The sequence below is a fragment of the Leptodactylus fuscus genome, chromosome 7 (assembly GCF_031893055.1).
Source record: "Leptodactylus fuscus isolate aLepFus1 chromosome 7, aLepFus1.hap2, whole genome shotgun sequence".
NCBI lineage: Eukaryota > Metazoa > Chordata > Amphibia > Anura > Leptodactylidae > Leptodactylus > Leptodactylus fuscus.
Window position 1 is genome coordinate 101352286 of NC_134271.1, and position 21937 is coordinate 101374222.

Consider the following 21937-nt stretch of genomic DNA (forward strand, 5'->3'; position numbering starts at 1 on the left):
CCCAGACTGCCCGAAGCCCCCACATACCTGGTGATCCTGCCAGGACCTTCTGATGTCAGGCTGTGCGTCTACACAGCCTGACATCCAGCTACGGAATGCCATGTGGGACACCTGCATGCTGTGTCTCACATGGCATTCTATATCAGCAAAGTATTGCTGATTGAAGTGTCCTAAATGGACACATGAAAAAGTAAAAAAAAATGTAAAAAAAATAAAATGAAGTGTATGAAAAAAATTAATAAAGTTATAAAGCCCAAAAATCCCTTTTTCTCAATAGAAAATGAATTATATAAAAAAAGAACTCAAAAGTAATAAAAACAATGCATATTTGGTATTGTCGCGTCCGTAACAATCTGTACAATAAAACTGAAATAATATTTAATGTACACGGCGAACGCCGGAAAAAAAAAACGGAAAAAACTCGCCGGAAGTAATGATTTTTCGCCATCTCACCATACAAAATATGCTATAAAAAGTGATCAAAAAGTCATATGCATCCGACAACAGTACCAATAAAAAGCGCAGGTTGTCCCGCAAAAAATAAGCCCTCAACCAACTCTGTCAACCGAAAAATAAAAATGTTACGCCTCTTAGAAGATGCAATGCAAAAAACATTGATTTATGTCCCCAAATGTGTTTTTCCTCTGCAGAACTAGTAACACATAAAAAAATAATATAAATGAGATATCGCCGTAACCGTACCGACCCGCAGAATAAAGGGAACATGTTACTTATACTGTACGCTGCATGGCGCAAAATTAAAAAAGTAAAACTCAATGCCAGGATTGATTTTTTTTTTTTAAATCCAGCAAAAAAGGGTTAATAAAATGTATTCAATAAGATGTAGACACCCAAAAATGGTGTCATTACGAAATGCATCTCATCCCGCAAAGAATAAGCCCTTATATGGCCACGTCACCAGAAACATAAAGAAAATATAGCATCTCACAATGTGAAGACAAAAACCCTCAAAAATCGCCAAATTATTAGAACACAACTGGGTGCGTCATGTAGGGAATATATAAGCTGTGTGAGCGGATATCAGGGGACACCCCAGATTTACAGCTTATGAGGGAACAGACACCAGAAGTGACCCCTAAAGTGACCCCCAGAGTGACTCCCCCAATCATAGGAGCTACGGGGACATAGTAGGGAATTTGGTGTTTGCAATGTCCTCCGCACAGCTTATATATTCCCTCTTCGCCATCCGCTGTGCAGTCACGTCCGGGATACTAATACTCACTACACCCCCTGATAAATTCTTTGAGGGGTGCAGTTTTCAAAATGGGGTCACTCCTGGTACCCCATGGAATCCACTTTTCTGGTACCTTACAGGCTCTACAAACATGACATGGCGTCCAGATACCAAACATCTGAATCTGTGCTCCAAAAGCCGCATAGCGCTCCTTCCCTTCTGCACCCTGCTGTACGTCCAAACTGCAGTTTATGACACATGTATGACACATGTATGACACTGGTGTACCCCCGGATAACGGACATAATGTCATATGTGGGTATAAACTGATACTAGGGCACAGCCGGACACAGAAGGGAAGAAGGGTCATTTGGTTTTTGGAGCACAGACGGTTTGGTTTTTGGATGCCATGACACTTTTGTAGAGCTGAAACGCCAGTAATTTGGAATCCCCTGATAAATTACCTTATTTTGGAAACTACACCCCTGAAGGATTTATCCAGGGGTACAGACAGCATTTTTAACCCCCAAGTGTTGCTATAACTTTATATATATAACTATAACTGTAGTGGATTGTGAGAGGTGAAAATGACCATTTTTCCAGGAATACGTCCTTTCAGTGCGTAATATGTTGTGCCCACCTTGTATCAGAGATGAACGCTCTAAAAGCTGTTGTGCCTGGGATACCCGTTTAACAGTTTTTGGAGTGTCTCTGCTGACATAAGTCGGGCACAACATGTTGCACACTGAAATGGCAAATCTGTAAAATTTTCATTTTTAACTTCTCTATCAGTTGCGATTTCATTTCTGGAAACTAAATAAATGCAACACTCAAGGGTTAAAAATTCTCGCTACACCACTTGATAAATCCCATCAGTGGGGTAGTGTCCAAAATAGGGTGACATGTCTGCGGATTCCACTTTATTGGCAATTCAGGGGCTTTGCAAAAGTGGCATGGTGTGCTCCAAAAACCAATATAGCGCTCCTTTCCTTCTGTCCCCGGCTGTGCCCAAACAGCCATTTCTACCCACATATGGCATTAAGTACGTTATCCGGGGTACACCAGTGTCATACATGTGGGCATACACTGCTATTTGGGTACCCAGCAGGGTGCAGATGTGAAGGAGCAATATGTGCTTTTGGAGTGAAGATTTAGATTCTTCGTTTTTGGACACCACGTCACATTTGCAGAGACCCTAAAATTGCCCCTACAAAATGGGGTCACTTCTTGGTGAATTCCAGTTTACTGGAACCTCCAGGGCTCTGCAAAAACATCATGGCGCCCAGAGGGTCCCTCTAAATCTGTACCCCAAAAGCTAAAACGCACAGTGGTCCTTCCCTTCTGAGCCCTGCTGTGTGCCCAAGCAGCAATTTACACCCACATATATAATTTTTTGACCCCCGGGATGGCCCACTTAATAGTTTTAGGAGTGCAGGTCTCTGACAACACAAAGTGGGTGCAACGTATTGGGCACCGAAATGGCATATTTTTAAAAATTTCAATTTTCATTTTGTACATTAATTTTTGGGAAGCATTTTAGGCTCAAAATGATAATACCCCTTGATACATTCCTTGACAGGTGTAGTTTCTAAAATGGGGTCACTTTTGAGGGGTTTCCATTGTATTGATACTTTAGGGGCTCTGCAAATGCGACATGGCACCTCAAAACTATTCCAGCAATATATGCCCTCCAAAATCCAAATAGCGCTCTTTCCATTCTGAGCCCCAGCATGTACCCATACAGCAGATTTTGGCCACATATGGGGTATTGCCGTGTTCAGAAGAAATTGTGTAACAAACTGTGGGGGGCTTTTAATTCTTAAACTATTTGCAAAATTAAAACTATGGCGCTAAATGGACGATTTATTGGGAAAAAAAGTAATTTTTCATTTTCACGTCCCAATGTTAATAAAATCTGTGAAACACCTGTGAGGCCAAAATACTCACTCTACCCCTAGACAAATTCTATGAGGGGTGTAGTTTCCAAAATGGGGTCACTTATAGGGGGTTTCCACTGTATTGGTACTTTAGGGGCTCTGCAAATGCGACATGGGACCTGAAAAATATTCCAGCAAAATCTGCCCTCCAAAAGCCAAATAGCCCTCTTTCCATTCTGAGCCCCGCCATGTTCCCATACAGCAGATTATGACCACATATGGGGCATTTCTGTGTTCAGCAGAATTTGTGTAACGAACTTTAGGGAGCTTTTTCTCCTTTATCCTCTTGTGAAAATTAAAAATTTGGGGCTAAATTGACAGTTTGTTGGAAAAAAAGTAATTTTTCATTTTCATGGCCCAATGTTAATAAAATCTGTGAAACAGCTGTAGGGTCAAAATGCTCACTCTACCCTTTAATATGTTCTGTGGGGGGTATAGTTTCCCAAATGGGGTCACTTTTAGGGGGTTTCCACTGTATTGGTACTCTAGGGGCTCTGCTAATGCGACATGGCACCTAAAATTATTCCAGCAAAATCTGCCATCCAAAAGCCAAATAGCGCTCCTTCCATTCTGAGCCCCGCCATGTTCCCATACAGCAGATTATAGCCACATATGGGGTATTGCCGTGTTCAGGAGAAATTGTTTAACAAACTGTGGGGGGCTTTTACTCCTTTATCCCCTTGTGAAAATGAAAACTTTGGAGATAAAGTGACATTTTAGTAATTTTTCATTTACACATCCCAATGTTAGTAAAATCTGTGAAACAACTGTAGGGTCTAAATGCTGACTATACCTCTTGATGAATTCTGTGAGGGGTGTGGATTCTAAAATGGGGTCACTTTTGGGGGGTTTCCATTGTTTTGGTACTCTAGGGTCTCTGCAAATAAGGCATGGCGCTGAAAATTATTCCAGCAAAATCTGCTGTTCAAACACCCAGTGTCGCTCCTTCCCTTCCATGCACTGCCGTGTGCCCAAAAATCAGTTTACACCCACATGTGGGGTATTTCTGTGCACGGGAGAAATTGCACAATAAACTGTCAGATGCATTTTCTCCTTCAACCCTTTGTGAATGTGTTAATTTTGGGTCTAAATGAATGTATTAGTGAAAAAAAATGAAATGTCTAAATTTCACTGCCATATTATTTTTATTCTTATGAAATGCTTAAAGGGTTAACAAACATCCCAAATGCTGTTTTGAATAATTTGAGGGGTGCAGTTTTGAAAATGGGGTAATTTATGGGGGTTTCTATTATACAGGCCTTTATAATTACTTTCAGAACTGAAGTGGTCCCTAAAAAATTGGTTTGGAGAATTTTCTTGTAAATCTGGAAAATTGCTGTTACACTTGTAAGCCTTGTGACGTCCAAAATAAATTAAAAGACAATCAAAATATGATGCCAATATAAAGCAGAGATATGGGAGATAATATTTATTCATGTATTTGGATGGTATGACTATCTGCCTGAAAAGCAGATAATTTCACATTTTGAAAATTGCAATTTTTTTCAAATTTCCATCAAATTTCCTAGTTTTTTTTATAAATAAATGCAAAAATATTGATTAGTGTTTACCACTAACATGAAGTATAATGTGTTACAAGAAAACAATCTCAAATTCATTTGTGTAAGTTAAAGCGTCTCAAAGTTATTGCCATTTAAAGTGACACATGTCAGTTTTGAAAAAAGAGGCCTGGTCTTTAACATACTTTTGGGCCTGGTCCTTAACCGGTTAATGTGTGGTGTTCTGGATCACAAGGTGTATTATGTATCATTAGAGAGAGACTGGATAGACCATGCATACCCTGCTAAGAATTCTATGTAAGGAATTGGGAAGTAAGACCTCATTGTAGGGCTGAGGAATTAATTAAAAACAACAAAAACAAATCGAATGTCAGATCATTTTATAAATATGAACTTGCGAAGATTGATTATTTCAATTATTTTGCATTTATGACATCTGCCAATGGCTAAAGGATATGTCACCATATTGGTCACCAACGCTTGGGTGTTCCCCATGGTCTCTGAGCACCTCTCGCATCATGACTTTAACACTGCCTCTCCACTGCTTGTGTTCCGTCACTCCTTCTGCTTCCCGGGTATTGGGCCGAGCACTGCCCTCTGATGCCACGCTGTTCTAGTTGAAATCTCGGGCATGCACAGTACCACTCTGGTCAGAGCATACTGCGCATGTCCAAGCGGCCATTTTGTTGTGCTCAACTACAGCGTACTGCACCTGCTAAAGAATTGAGCACACTAAAATGGCTGCTCGGGTATGTGCAGGTAATTATAGATTTTTTTTTTAAATTGATGTAAATTAGAAGTTAGATTGAGGGGAAGGAGTTTAGTTTAGGGGTTAATTATCAGTTTATCCTGGACAACCTCTTTAACCAATTCAGTACGGGCCAATTTGTGGTCCAGGACCAGACACATTTTAGGTTTATTTTGTATGTGCGGTTTTGAGGGCTGTAACATTTTTCCCGTATGTCTGTCAACTAATTTTTGCGTCTTTTTTTCGGGGACACATAGGGCTTTATTTTTATATTGTTTTTATTTTCGAATATGTTTTAATTTTTTTTTATATCCGGGAAAGTATAAACATAATAGAAGGGAAATTGTGTCTGGTTTTCAATTTTTTTATTTTTTTTATTTAATAACACAAAGTGTCACTGAAAAACTTTATAAAATAGTTTTTCCTCTCTGTTACGGTAAGTTTTATTTTGTATGGTGTCGTCGGGGGTGGGGCTATAACCTTTAATAATGGCGTTTTATTAGTGTATTATTTTTTTAAATGATTTTATTTACATTTTTTAAAACTTTTTTTATTTATTATATATATATATATATATATATATATATATATATATATATATATATATATATATATATATATATATATTGATTGTGTCCCCATAAGGTCATAGGAAACCTTTGGGGACATCTGATCGCTTTTTTTTGTTTGTTACAGAGGCTGGTACATTTAGCCTCAGTTGCAGGAGGAATACAGCCTCCTACATGCTGTATACGCAGTATACAGAGCTGATCTGGGTCCTGTAAGACCCAGCAGCTCTTGTAAGACGCTGCTCCCGGCGGATCACGTGACCGCTGGGTCAGAGGGCGGCTGCATCATGGCGGTGCCCATAGCCGTGTATACAGTGCTCATTGAGCGCTGTATACACAGCGATCGAGATGGCAGGGAAGGGAATAAACCTTCCCTGCCATCTCTCTAGGAGCCCCGGCTGAAGTTAAAGCTGGCTCCCAGTATTAGCAACTGCACAATCTCCGTGCAGCTGCTGTGTTCTGACTGGATGTACCGGTACGTCCTGTCAGAACTAGGCAACCACTATCCGGACGTATAAAGTCTATGGGCGGTCCGGAAGTGGTTAAAGGGGTTTTACCATGAACGTAACCATATTTAATTTTGTAGACTCTTACAAGTAAAATTTACACTTTTGCAAAAATGAGTAATTTAATAAATTTGTACAGTGTTAAAGTTTTCCTCTAATCATCATAATGATGACAGCTGCTTATGTTGATAGGTTGCCAGTGGATATAACCATGAATGAATTGTTGAGAAACCCTGCCGCGATTTTCTTATTGTGGACAGGTGAACAGGCAGGGACACTGCATGTGTGAGAAAACCTGCCCACATAAAGGAAATCATGGCTGATTTCTGTCGAGTGCCACAGCATAGAAAGTTTCTGCATTCATGCCTATATCCACGGACATCCAATCAAGACAAAAGACTTTCACCACCAAGATGGTTCTAGAAAATCTTTACTTGGCAAAATTTGTAATTGTTTGCGAAAATTGTCTTACTTTCAATTGTCTGCAGATTTAAATATGATTTTTAAGGGAATATTCCCTTAAGCGCTGTTGCCACCTTATTTTAAAATATTAGGAACTGTTGCAATTTTTTTAAAAATTCATTTTACAATCACTTTAGGCACTATCTGGAGCCCTGCCAATTCTTCAGGCGTCAGAAGTGTAAATGCAGCCACTGTGATTTGTAATCTTAAATAAAGTTTTCCCTCTGCTTTAAAGAGCAGGCAACCTTTCTTCCTTGCTGCATTTGTCTAACCCACCATATGCCAAGATGGTTAACTCTGGGTTAAAATGATCCTAGTTAGTCTGTATAAATAAACCTTGTGTTCCCTAAGGCTATGTGGCATTCATCTGTGACCAGTGTAATGTGTTTTGATTAAGAGTTTTCTCGTGTTCACTCAAATTAATTTCTAAGCTTTGCTGCAGGCCAGTGGCAATAGAAAATTGTTTGCATTGAATTGAGTGCTGGCCAAAAAAAGGTTCAGATTCTCAACTGCACTTTGGTTGCCATTGTGTCACTATAAACTACTTAACAAGCATTTCTAGCCATTTGTATCATCTTAGTCGTCTTGTCTTCCTTCAGTGAATTCTCTCTTGCTTTGCTTGAATTCAGTATTGTGTTTCTGTGCTTTGTAGTTTGCGATTTGTTAAGCAATGTTCACGTGACCGATCATAATTCTGGCCTGTATCCTGTAAAAGCAGTAATATAAATTGAAGCACTTCTTGTGCCAGTTGTAATCAATTTACACGTGGCATGAAATGCCCCTGAATTATTAAGAGGCTCTGACCTCCTAATAATTATGGTGCACTCCTGTACTCTTTTAACCCCTAGACATCGCTAATCTGCCTATTTACATCGCCTTATCTGATGCCCGGTGCTACCGTCACGTTAATTACCGTTAAACACCTGTGATTTACAGCTGCTCCTGTAGGAGTGATAAGTGCGGCATCTCCATGCTGAACAGACTATCTGGAAGTTACAGTGTGAGAAAGGAAGCTTTTAAGACTCTCTTATCAATTTTATTAACAAAATGTAATTCTTTATAGTGATCCTATTAAAGCGAAGAGCCATTCAGTTATTCCCATTCGCATTGGTGCTAGCAGAACTTGTTCCCCTGCCAGCCCCCATTATCACCTACTTCCTGGATGTTCGCTTATTCTTGGCAGGGAGCCTAGCTAGAGATAACACAAGCAGTTTACAGCCCTCTACTATACTTAACTACTGCATCATTTACACATGGACTAGGGGATCAGAAAATAAATAATGTTGAATATAAAACCTATTTTTTTGTTGAATAACCTATAAATGTGCAACCCCCTGTAATCAGAACTAGAGAATCTAATTTTAATGTTTTATGTGTAATATATATATATATATATATATATATATATATATATATATATATATATATATACAACTTTGTTTTATGTAAAAGAAGCTAAATTTTATTTATTTTTTTACATTTCATAACCTTTTTTGAACTATCTGAAAAAAATTGTATTTAATAAATAAAGCTTCTTGTTGTAAACTTTGTCCATGCATGTTGACATGCAAGGCCATTAAAGGTATTGCTGTGTAAAGCAATGTATATCCAAGTGCTAAATTTGGCCTGAGCATTGGGGCATCAAAGACACTTGGTCCTGAGGGTTGAATTGAAATCTATGCTGCTTGTGCTTGAATAGATTTGAGGTATAACTTATGGCAATATTATATTAACTTTCAGGGCTGTGGAGTTTGTAGGCCAAACCACCAGTATAGTGGCATCACCCATTCTTCCAGTCAATAACGTGCAGTCAGTTATCTTAGTGAAGTTTTAAGCAAGACCCGTAGATGATAGTCATGTCCTGTGAACACTTGAGTAGTCACTTGAGGAGATTGGATTAACGTATTGGGTTTGTGGATTATCTGTTGTCTGAATATTTTTTTTTCTACTTAAGGTCATTTTGATGTCCGCCACAATAAACTGCAGAGAATTTGCTGACTATTTTGCAGTGCCAATCTATAACCACTTGGTCCCTGCATGTGTCTTCAAGGTTGAAGGGAAGCCTTATGATATTGAAGTGTTTTATCTGGATGACTTGAAACATATTCGTAATATTAAGGTAAGGATTTTCCTGCGGACTTGGATATCGATGGAGAAGGAACTGGTCTTCTATGGGATTTTTCTTGTTTTGCCTTCATTTTCAGTGGGGGGGATAACCAATAACAGAGATTTAGGAATAATGACAAAGGGTCTGTTGAGGTCTCCTAAACTTGGAGATATATTGTAGAGCACTTAGAAGCTTTAGCAAATGGATCCTTTGTAGGCTGCCCCCCTTTATTTAAGCTACCAATGAAATCGTTTAACTTGTGACTGACATGTCAAAGGTTTTATGAAGTGTTATATATGCTTTAAGTATACTATTGAATGGCACTTGTGGAAATCAATGGTCTACTATATAATACGTAGTCACTCTGTGTCCACACAGCTTCATTTCTATTGGTCTGGCTGCTAAAGGTGCTTGTGAGTGCAATACTTGCTATTATATTAGCTTATCCTTGTTGATCATATGAACAGAGGTTGTCCAGTTGGGGAAATTACCTTGAGCAGTCATAGAAATAACTTAAGTGTGGTAAATGTTTGGAATCCCAGTTGAACCAATCACTTTTGTCATTCAGTCATTGTCCTGTAGTCCATCTAAATGGGAAATTTAAAGGACTGTTGTGTGTATGTATACATATTTTTTGGCTCACAATTTTTTTTAAGGGTTTTCCCAGTTTAGAAAAACATGTTTATAAATTCTTTTAGGGAATTTTGAGTTAATAATCTAGATCATCTTTTGGCCAGAGAGAAGAAGACTGGTTATGAGCATCATGCACTATGTTAGGACCGGTCTTATTTTGCTTTATACAGACAATCTATTGGTTTGAAAGGGCCACTGTGTAATTCTTAGTTTTTCATTCAGTGGCTCTTCAGGGAGATAAATGTACAGTAAGTGTTCATCCATAGACTCGGTGCTCAGCATATTGTCAGTGGATGTGTCTAAGAAGTAGAGCTTTATCCAAACCAGACAGCCTCTTCCAGTCACACGTTGCTGAAATGCAGCGCTAACATTTTACAGCCTCAGCAAAGTGATTGAGATTTCATTTAATGAAATATGCTGCATTATCGAAAAATCATGCGTTTTGAAAAGTGCAGCATGTTAGTTTTACCTGCAAAAAGTAAAAGTAAAAGTAGTGAAAAGGACAAGTGGGTTTGGCATTGTGTTTTTCACTTTTTTGTTGTTGCTTTAGCCTGAAGGATTGGTCATCAGTATCAGATGGAGGGTGGGAGGTGGAGGGTCTGTTGATCAGCAGATCTCTCATCGATGCAGAGAACTCTGCATGATAAAAAGTCAACATGCCTGATCCTTTTTCTTCTGACATGGTCTGTCAAGGCAGTCTGCACACCCCCATACATTTAGTGGTTGTCTGTCCCTGTCCAAATATTCCGGATCATATGACTTAACTGTTTTGTGTATTAGAGTTTTTAGTAATGTATATCTTTACTGGTTTCTTTTTCATTTGGTTGTTCTAGGTGGCACCTCATTTCTATGATGAACCATCAATATGTAAAGAATTGTATGACATTGCAACATCATTGATCCATTTATTTGATGATATGGAAAGAGAGGAGCAAAGGTAAGGGCTTTGCCAAGCCAATTGGTTTATTTTTTGAAAGCATAGGAAATTCAGTAACAACATAAAATATCTTTATATTGATAAAGAGAAAATGCCAGAGTATAACTGTAACAGGCATTTGGGGTCTCCTGGTAGGTACCTTTTATATTTGTGAATTGTACTACTTTCTCAGTTTTTTTTTTCTTTCTTCTTCACTGCGGCTCAAAATGTTCTAGTTCACAGCCTTTTGCAATGTTTTTTTTAAATATATTTTTAGTATTAATATCACAGATGTACCCATTAAGCTGTGAGCAGTTGGAGGTTGCAGGTCACAGTGCAGCAGCTGTATGTTGAATCGCAGATAGGCTGCTTCACATTGAAAGCCTGTTATTTCTAATATTAAACTGCTAGAAAAAAACCCCTTCGTTTTCCATAAGCCTTCTGTGGCGTATCTCTAGCATTATATAACAGACACGTGTTCCTGTCTGCTGGGCACGCTGGCCAGCATTCAGTGTCTGAGACATAAGCAGTAATCTAATGCTTTATTCCTTTTGTAAAATATTACATATTTATCAAGAAACCAACACAATTGTGGTTAATATGAGTTATGTACTAGAATGAGTACAGTAATGTGTTTGGACATGCTGCTGTATTTTGCAGCCTGTGATTCATCCAGTGACTGTATAACATCTTTTGGCAGACTGCTGGAGTACAATTTGCACTCTTACTTATCAGCTAAAGCATATATTACATATATACATATACAGCAAACATGTATCCGAGAGCCATGGATCTTGTTTTGGGGCATAGGCTGTGGACTGTGTTTTTCATACATATACAGCACCAGGCAAAAGTTTGGACACACCTTTTCATTACATGGATTTTCTTGTTTGTTATTTTTTTCATTGTAGATGCATATTGAAAATTTGACACTATGAAGAAACTCACATGGAATTGAATAGTAAACAGAATAAGTTTCATATGTTAGATTCATCAAATTTGCCTCCTTTGGGCTAGTTCACACGTGGGCAAAGGGGCGGATTTTGACAGCGGATTTCCCTTCAAAATCCGCCCCTTTACAATGGTAGTCTATGTAGACCACCGGGCTTTCTTTTTCCGCTTCTTCCGCTAGCGGAAGAAAAAGAAATGACCTGCCCTATCTTCAGGCGGAAGCCGCGCGGCTTCCGCCCCCGGCAGCTCCCTCCTATGTTGGCTCATTCATTTGAGCCTACAGCGGAGGGGAAAGCCGCGACCACGATGGTCGCGGGAGGCGGGTTTTGACAAGAGAGAGACACGCCGAGCCGCGTCTCTCTCGGTGTCAAAACCCGCGCGGGCAGTTCACGTGTGAACTGACCCTTTTGCTTTGACGATGGCTTTATACACGCTAGGCGTTTCATCAACTTTATGAGGTAGCCACCGGGAGTGGTTTTCAGTTTACAGATATCCCTTGTTAATTTGTGGCATTTCTTGCCTTCCTAGACCATCAGTTGTGTTATATAGAGATAGGACTAGTACACTGTTTCAAATAGTGTTTTGGCTTATTCAACTAATGTTCTGATCCAAATAACATAAAGAACCGCTCAACTAAGTCAAAGTTAGAAAATTTCAAGAACTTTTAAGGCATCATCAAATTAGGTCACGAAAACCATGTACCAGTGTAATAAAACTAGCGGTTAAGAGTTCATGAGAATAGGGGGCCACACGGTGGCTCAGTGGTTAGCACTGCAGCCTTGCAGCGCTGGAGTCCTTGGTTCGAATCCTGCCAAGGGCAAAAAAACATCTGCAAGGAGTTTGTATGTTCTCCCCGTGTTTGCATGGATTTCCATCCCATATTCCAAAGACATACTGATAGGGAAAATGTACATTGTGAACTCTGTGGGGCTCACAATCTACAAAAAAAAAAAAAAAAAAAAAAAAGTTCATGAGAATAACCGGCTTCAAAAATTGCAAATTTACCAGTATTTGGAGCCTACATAAATGATACATATCGATCACCTATTCAGAGGAGTCTGCATGAATCATGCCTTTATTTAATTGAATTATTTATTGAATTATTGCAATGTATCCTCCGCTGAGGAGCATTCTGTAGCAACATGCCACCCTATGGCTGCCAACATTTGTTCTTCATCAGGGCTATGGCCCCCAAACACATTTCCAGGCTATGTAAGGGTTACTTATTCAAAATACAGAGTGCAGGAGTGCTTCCTCCACAAATCACCTGACCTAAACCTAATAGGGTTTGAGATGAGTTGGACTACAGAGTAAATGAAGAGCAGCCAGCAAGTTCTCAGCATTCCTGACAACTCCTTCAGAACTTGTTGAAAAACAATTACAGATGACTACCTCATGCAGCCAGATGAGAGTGCAGAGTATTTGCAAAGCTGTCAGAAAAGGAAAAGGGGGCTGCTTTGAAGAATCTAAAATTAAAAGTAAAAATAAATAAATATAATATATATAAATATATTTCTTCAATATGAATCTACTTTGGAAGTGAAAAAAAATATGGAATGCTACACAATGTTAGATAGATGTTGTTAGTGGAAAGAGTGTGTGTAATTATATATGTACTCTATGTGGACAGAAGTATTGGGACACCTACACATTATAGTGTGAATGATATTCCATTTTAAAACCATAATCATTAGCCTCCTATCCCTCTGCAGCTAAAACTGTTTCCACTTTTATGGGAAAGATTTTTCCCAAATTTTAGAGGATGTCTAGAAATGCGTTTGTGATGATAGACAATGATGTACAAGGGACAAGATGGCCTAGATCCCATTCTTCATCTGTAGTTTATCCCAAAGATGAGCTGTGGGATTGACGTAACGGCTCTGTTTGAGTCAGTCAAGTTTTTCCACATGAAAGTCACCCAATCATACCTTTATAGACCACTCTCCTTTGTGCACTGGAACACAGTTGTGCTGGAAAAGAAAAGGGCCTTCCTCAAACTATCCCCACAAAGTTGGAAGCAAACAGTTGTCCAACAAGCCTTGGGGTGCTGAGGATTTCACTATGCTGGTACTATGAGGTGTTGGGTAATTCCTGATAAACCTATAACACTGTCTACTCCACCAAACGTTATATTTGTCACAATGCAGTCAGGCAGGTATTGTTCTCCTGCCATACACCAAACCCAGACTTGGGCCGCTTTCACGTGACTAAGTCTTTTATGGGTTAAATTGTCTGCGTTTGGGCTGTTTATTTCTGGGCTATTCTTGGCTTTGTGAATTGATCTCATTGCTTTATAGTGGACACGATAGCACGAGCAGCATTTTATTACAGTATCTCACTCTTTAGAATGGGACGTTCCTTTACAAGTGCTTGTAACAGTGGCTGTATGTAAGAGGTGTGTCCTAATACTTACTCCATATAGTGTGTGTGCCTGTGTATATATAATCTACTAATAATATCAATTAATGATTTAAGAATACATCTTAATATATTTTATATTTCTCACAGACAAAAGAAGAGCAACCCTAATGCAGTAACTGAGCCAAACAGCGTGTTAGTGTTTCTGCCAGGTAACTTTTCATAAAGACCGAGAGAAGGCCAAGTATCCCGAGTGTGAAGTCAGGCTTATACTTGGAAATCTTTCGCTAGGTTTGGAGCCATTAAAGCTGAGGTTCAGTTTCCCAAACCTGTCCAGGTCAAAACCAGCTATTTACAGATTGTGAGGTGAAATAACGTGTAAATTCCTGGAGAATTATGCAGGACAGCAGCATTGGGCACATGTTCCTTGCACATATGAAGTTGAGGATCATGAATAAAGTTATATTGTTACCAGCTTATACTGCATGTTGGGCATGTGTTACTGCTAGGAATGAGCCCAGACTGATTTCTGTTAATCTGGTAGTTCTTTTACTACACAATGAGAATATTTCAAGCTTTAATATAGGCAGGTTTAAGTGTTTTAGTTGCCCCAAACATAGTAACAGTTTCCATTCAAAGGGAGCTTTCCTGCTGGTTTGTGTTTGTATCATTCCCTTTCTTCATGGGACATGTTCTTGCCAAGTTTGATGTTGTTCATTCAGACAATGTCTAATGCTATATGAATGTACCCTATTGACAAGTGGTGCGGTATCTGTCATATGTTTAGAAGTTTCCAGATGGAGAAATCAGAAGGAAAACTCCTAGAATTATTTTGAGGTACCGTATATACTCGAGTATAAGCCGAGGGGGGTAATGCAGCAGCTACTGGAAAATTTCAAAAATTAAAATGGTCGGAGTTTTTGGGTGCAATGGTTGCTGGGAAAGAGGAGGGGGTGTTTTGGTTGTCTGTCTGCCCCTTCCCTGAGCTTGAGGACTGTTCCCCCCCCCCCCCTCCCTACTTGGAATTCAGCTGGCTGAATATAGGGTATCTGCAGTGCTCCTATTAACTTCTTCCTGATGGAACAGGAGCACTGCAGATACCCTATATTCAGTAGACCGGGCACTGTCAGACACAGGGATACCTAATGTATATGTGTTTCACAGTAATTTTCTACTTTTATATGTATTCTATGGAAAGGAGTGATTTAGAACTTTATTTATTTATTTATTTATTTATTTATTTTTTTTTTTAAAGCTTTTTCCCCCACTATTTTATGGGAGATTCTATACATTACTATTGCGGTTGGTCATAGACACCCCCCGCCCCCCCGAAAAAAACCAAAACACCTAAAATAAATAAAAAAAAAATTCTTGCTTTACTCAAGTATAAGCCGAGGGTTTTTTTTCCAGCACAAAGACTGTGCTGCAAAACTCGCCTTATACTTGAGTATATACGGTACATATATTTACTAAGTCCTATATTTCAGGACAGTGGACAGTGCCCTTTTCAATAGCCTGATCATTGTAAAAAGAATTTTCTAAAACCAAACCTTTACCTTTCATTGCTGGGTCTGCAAACTGTACCTAAATAGACTGGAACAAATCCCAAGGCCATGTAATAGTGGAGCCTGGAGGCATATAGCTGATGTTCCAGTTTTGGTGTTATTTCTGTAGCTCTGTAAATATATCTCCTCTATCGTCCTCTCTGCCTTGCTCCAAGCTTTGTGTGACAGGGTCATTTTGCTGTTCCCTTGCAAATTGGCAGACTGTTTACCCAGTAAACCTAATACCAATATGCCCATTGGAACATTATTGTAAAGAAACATGTCATCTCCTGTAACATGTTACTTCTTCTCAGCTGCTAAAAACTGATCTAATTGAAAGTGTTACACATATTTTTAGCGAGATACACAAATGACTAACGCCTTGTCACAGTGTAAAACTGACATTTTGCCTTGGTTCTCCACTCATCAGATGGCGATAAAGCCTGAGAGAAAGAACAAGGTTCCTGACCAGTTTTATTGGGCGTGTTTATGGGTGCATTGAGTCGTAGTCTAATTGGACATTATTCAGGACACTGAGCAGGCTTTTAGGTGAAGTTGTTGAGGGTAATGATTTGGCTGAAGCAAGAAGCACATAAACTACAAGGCTGTACTGTATGCATCGAGAGATGTATGCATAGCCTGCAGTGCATTGCAAAATGTCCTTCCTGTCAGTCATTTAATTTATCTGGGCCTCTCAGCCTTAGGTTTGGACATGTCACAATTCATTTGTTGTACATAATGTAAATCGCATGCAATTATTCCATTTCCAGCTCTATTGTTTGCTGCTGTTTCCACAAGGCTTCTTTGTCCCATATTAATACAGACACTACCTTTCTCTTGTGTGTGGGCTTTCGTACAGCACTTTGGTTCTCTGGCTTGCATTAACCTTTAATAGTGGATCTTAAATTTACTTCCATATTTATAATTGGTTTAGTGGTTAACGGTTGTAATTTTTGTCTTTGGTTTTAAAGAATATTTCAGCTCAAAACATCACATGTCCACTAACAAAATACCCAAACTATAGGGCTCACCTTTATACTACTTGTCTACTTATGTCTACTTTCAACCGTTGTGCAAATAATGGGGACCTTTAACTAGAATGGGGCGAGGAGTGATTTGAGCAGACGCTGCGCATGTGTAGCCCTTTCCATTTATTTCTAAAGGCATCCTGAAAAAAAGGCCAGACATGCTTACGTAGCTGATTTTCATATTACAATAAAAATAAATGGGAGCCATTCATGTGTGTAGGGGTGAGGATAGAGGACCCTGTTGCTTAAAGAGTGAGTACCTTTCATGTCCTCTAACACCTTGAATGTTATAAACTGCTGCAAAGTAGAATTGAGTGTACAATCTGTTTTGCTGGCATCTGCAGAGATATTGGTGCCGTTCATTTTCAGGAACACCATCCCACCAACTCCAGAGTATGATAGCAGTTTCGACTCGGCTGTGTTCAATCCAAATTAAACTGCCTGATGAACTTTGTGAGACAAATTTGGAAAGTTCTCCAAGCACATACTCATAATTTAAAAGGCTTGTGGCCTAAATGATCACCATTAATCGCCCAGCCCTAGTTATGTCATTGTTTTATTTATTGTATTTTCAAGGCAGTCTGACCCAAAAAATTAATAAATCAGTTTATTTTCTAGTATAGTGGATAAGTATTGCACTATTTTTATAGCAAAAGTCATTACAGTTGCATGAGTAGCTAATATTACTACCTTTTTATTTTTTGGGAAAACAAACCAAACACTTTTTTTTAGTTAAAGGGATCCTTTTTTTTATTCTTTAAAATGTCATAACATATTATTATTATTATTATTATTATTAGGCTGTGTGATTTGCTAGTTTAGTACATTGTAATACTTCTGTATTTCAGTGTACTATACTATGCAAAGAGCCCCGCCATAATTGTGCATTTCAGAGGTGCCACCAAATCCTTTTAGAAGCTGCATTTGTCATTGATGACCGCAACTAAGAGGCTTTGGACAGTGTTTTTCCCACTTCACACCTATTAGAACACGGTGTCAGCTATTTATTGCCATCAGGAGCGGGTGCCATCTGTGTTACTCCAGCTTCTGAGCCAGCACCATATTCATGGTTAGCAAGTGCTTGTCCTTGACATACTATTATGTCACGGGAAGTTGAGTAGTTAAGAATAATTTACTACCAGATATTGCTAGAGTCGTAGGCACTGTTTCATCATATGTTTTTTTTTTTTTTTTTTTTTTTTTAAAGTGAAACGTATAGGCTGTTGTAAGAAACTTTTTAATGTATCTTATCAGAGAGAAATGCCTTTCTGCTTTTATTAGGATGTTTTCCTGCTACTCCTCCCCTCTTCTAAACTAACTTTATTCTGAAAATCGTCTTCAGACAGACTGCAGTTCACATGACTTGGATTACATGTATTTATTTAAGTCTATGAGGAAGGGAGGGTTAGAGGAGAGGGTACAGAAGTGAGATAAGAGGAAAGACACCGACTAGAAGCTTTCTGTCACATCCAAACCGTTCGCACATATGTACAGGTCCGTACTTCACAAAATTTGTCCTGCATGATCCTAGGGCTGACTCCTGTATTGTGAGCATTGTATGACATCTAGTCTCCATTCACCAGTTCAGAGATTAATGCCTACAGGTAGAATCTACTGAATGGAAAACTACTAAAATCTGCAGAACATAAGTCATATAAAGGCCAGAAATGGTGTTACTTTTCATGTACACGCATATAACCACTTATTCTGAAGAGTCGACAGGTGCATTTTAAAGGGATTCTACCATTAAAAAACTATTTTTTTCTAGGTAACACGTCGGAATAGCCTTTAGAAAGGCTATTCGTCTCCTACCTTTGGAAGTGCTCTCCGCCGTTCGTTCGAAATACCGGTTTGTACCGTTATGCTAATTAGTTCTCTCGCAGCGATGGGGGTGTCCAGGAGACGAATAGCCTTTCTAAAGGCTATTCCGACGTGTTACCTAGAAAAAAAAGTTTTTTAATGGTAGAATCCCTTTAAATTGTGATATAGTCATATTTGTATGATTGACTGTCAAAACTTCAGTAATGTTGCAGCTATTTTAGCAGCAATAAAAGGGTATCTTGCTTATTCTCATAATTACCATTTTTTGGTCACATTCACCTTGTAATAGGAGAATGATGCTGTTCAGGAACAAATCTGATACCAGGTATGTTTGTATCAGCTCACCTCTTGGTAGTTTTTTGTCATAGATCAGTTATTTGTTCCCATTCTATTTTTTTCTGTATGAATTGAAATTTTCCCTCTTTACATGTGCAGAATAGCTTTAGCTCCATTGCTCTTTTGGGATCAGATTACCTTTTGAGGTTTTAAGGGATCTGCTCTATGTAACATACAGTCATGCATCACTAACTGATCATCTGCTTATATTACAGGCTTGTATGAAATAAACTATATGCACGAGCTGTTCACCAGCATGGTTCATAAAAGGTAAATCTGTATTTCTTGGTATTTTACCCAGAGATACTGTACCTCTTGTCATCATAGGGCTTCTTGCACAAGTAAAAGTCGCTAAGCTCAAAAGCAACGCGCAAATATGTTAAAGGGATCCTAACACTCAGACATGATTTTTTGCAAGTACCATGTCGGAATAGCCTTAAGAAAGGCTATTCGTCTCCTACCTTTCGCCGTCTTCTCCGCGCCACGTTCGCCTACAATCCCGACAGCACTGGAGACGTCCCCAATGCTGCAAGAGAACTCTCTCCAGCGCCGCCTCCTCTTCTTCAGCAGCGTCATCTTCAGTCTCTTCTTCAGGCGGTGGCTTGTAACTTCTAGGCCTCGGGCCTTGGGTAGAGCAGACTGCGCATGCCCACAGGCCACGAGAAAATGGCCACTTGCACAGTATTGGAGTGGCCATTTTCTCGTGGCCTGTGGGCATGCGCAGTCTGCTCTACCCAAGGCACGAGGCCTAGAAGTTACAAGCCACCGCCTGAAGAAGAGACTGAAGATGACGCTGCTGAAGAGGAGGCGGCGCTGGAGAGAGTTCTCTTGCAGTATTTGGGACGCACCCAGTGCTGTCTGAGTGCTAAGGCCCGCCCACAGTGCTGCGAGAGAGCTCTTTAGCTTACCGACAAGAACCGGGATTGTAGGCGAGCAGCGGCGCGGAGAAGACGACGAAAGGCAGGAGACAAATAGCCTGTCTTAAAGGGGTATTCCCATCTACATAATTATTTTTTAATTTATAGATGATTAAAAGTTAAACATTTTTGCAAATGTAAGTGAATAAAAATTCTGCAGAGTTTTAAAGATTTTCTCTAACTTTCTTAGTGGTCACAGTCTGTTATCTTGATCGGTTGCCATAGATACGACCACCAATGCAGAAACTTTCTAAGGTCAGAAAATCAGCCATGATTTCTTTATTGTGACCGGGATATCTTCTGATACATGTAGTGTCCCTGCCTGATAACCCGGCTACAATAAGAAAATCATGGATGGGTTCCTGACCAGTCCCAGACCATAGAAAGTTTCTGCATTTGTGGTCTTATCCATTGGCAACCAATCAAGATAACAGACTGTCACCACTAAGAAAGTTAGAGAAAATCTTTAAAACATTGCAGAATTTTTAATTACTTATATTTGCAAAAATCTTTAACTTTTAATTATCTACAAATATAGATATGATTATGTGCATGGGAATACCCCTTTAAGGCTATTCCGACGTGGTACTTAGAAAAAATCATGTCTGAGTGATAGGATCCCTTTAAGCATGTATTATATTTGTACGTAAAATGATAAAATACAGTGCAGTAGTATGTGCCTGGTGTCATTACATTTTTTAATGCAGGATATAGTGTTGAATGCTTGTTATGATACGGACCCAAAAGTTTAGCGCCAATGACCAGTCAGTGATCTTTTTCAAGTTTCTTTAATTTTAGGACATCCCTGCTGCAGGTAGTGCAGAAGTCCCTGATCCTTTGTAGGTCACTGGCTACTTTTAAATATGACATATGTGCTAAATCACCCTAAATAGAAAACTTCTTAAGGGCGGGGCCTTTAGCCGAAATGGGTTATGTCACAAAAATTATAAGAGAATAAATGACCGGTGGAGATCCGATGGCTGAGATACCCACCAATCCTGATAATTGGGTGGGTGTTTTTTTTTCTACTGTCATTGTAGTGGCGTTGAATGCATTCACTCCATATTACAGTAGCAGTGCTGTACTTTGGCTTTTTTTGGCCCTCCCATTGAAATGAATGGAATGGGGCACACCTGCATCTACTAGATCTGCATTATCAGTTGGAGTAAACCACCCTTTATGGCTAGAGCATCAATAATTTTCATAGCATAATGCCTTTAAAGAGAAATGGTTAAGTGGCCTTGATGCCTCTAAGACACAGCTGAGTTTGCAGCTGCCAAAAACTGGATGTGTCATGGGGAGACCTGAGCTACTTTTTTGACACTGAGGCAGGGCACAAGGATTTCTGGAACCTACCAAGCCATTGGCTTGAGAAGTCTTTATTTTATTTTTATTTTTTTTTATCCTGAGTTTCAAAAATATTTTGTCCCACATTACTGATTTATGTATGGACAGAACCCAGGAAAAAGTGCCCTTAGCAATGAATGTGTTGTCTTGTTTTATAGATTGCATGTATACCCATTACATTCAAGCATCACCCTTGATGAACAGAATATGGTCTTCATGACTCCAGTGTTGGGGTACAGGAAGGTATTCATTTTTTCATTGTGCTACATAGTAGTACTGCTAATAAACTGCTAATTCATTATCTTTGCAGCTTTGCTTTTGTTGAGGATTTGCTCGGTTGACTCTACACCACAAATATGCAATAATTTACAGCATATCATGTCTGTTGGTAACATAACCATGCTGCAATTCAGTTACGTTCATTTTAATGGGATGGAGATATATCATTGCCATGAGAAGATGTTTTTTGAGTCCTACACAAACCCTTTAAGTAACTGGACAGCCTGACCTCTTTGCTGCATCTTTTGCTGCCATTTTGTAACTTCTGACTAGAAATGCTACAACAAACATATCTGGAGCTAAACATTAAATGGCTAATACCTTTTTAGCTCAATACTTTAAAAAAACAAACAAACATTGGCATAAATCAAATTTCCAGCATGTATTAGTAACAGTGTGATATAGCTTAGTGAAAAATGCTTCCTTTTCCACTTCTGTCTCTTATCCTCTTTTTCTCAAACTGATGTTCACTCTAAAATATCTGCTGTTAGATCACACAGCTACCAGATAATGTGTGATAGGAGGAGGAGCTCAGTGAGAGAGTAGAAATAAACATGCTGCTGGAGATAATTGTAAGTTTTCTATCTCAGCCAAGTGGTTGAATCATGTTACTACTGGTTATTAATTCTTTTTATAGGGGCTCTATCAGCAAAATTAGGCTGTATGAACCCAACATATGCGTGAATAGCCTTTAAAAAGGCTATTCAGGCACCGCTAATGTTATTTGAAACCCCCCCCCCCCCCTTGTTTTAAAATAAAACCA

At 39.1% G+C, this 21937-nt stretch overlaps 1 protein-coding gene across 1 annotated transcript in view; it reads left to right on the forward strand.

The window, feature by feature from the left end:
* Positions 1–21937, forward strand: part of TDRD9 (tudor domain containing 9) — a 132895-nt gene that overhangs the window by 57583 nt on the left and 53375 nt on the right. Inside the window, 5 exon segments of the mRNA XM_075282639.1 lie at positions 8892–9056; positions 10511–10614; positions 14053–14114; positions 18847–18901; positions 21054–21138. Coding sequence (XP_075138740.1) covers positions 8892–9056; positions 10511–10614; positions 14053–14114; positions 18847–18901; positions 21054–21138 — 471 coding nt within the window.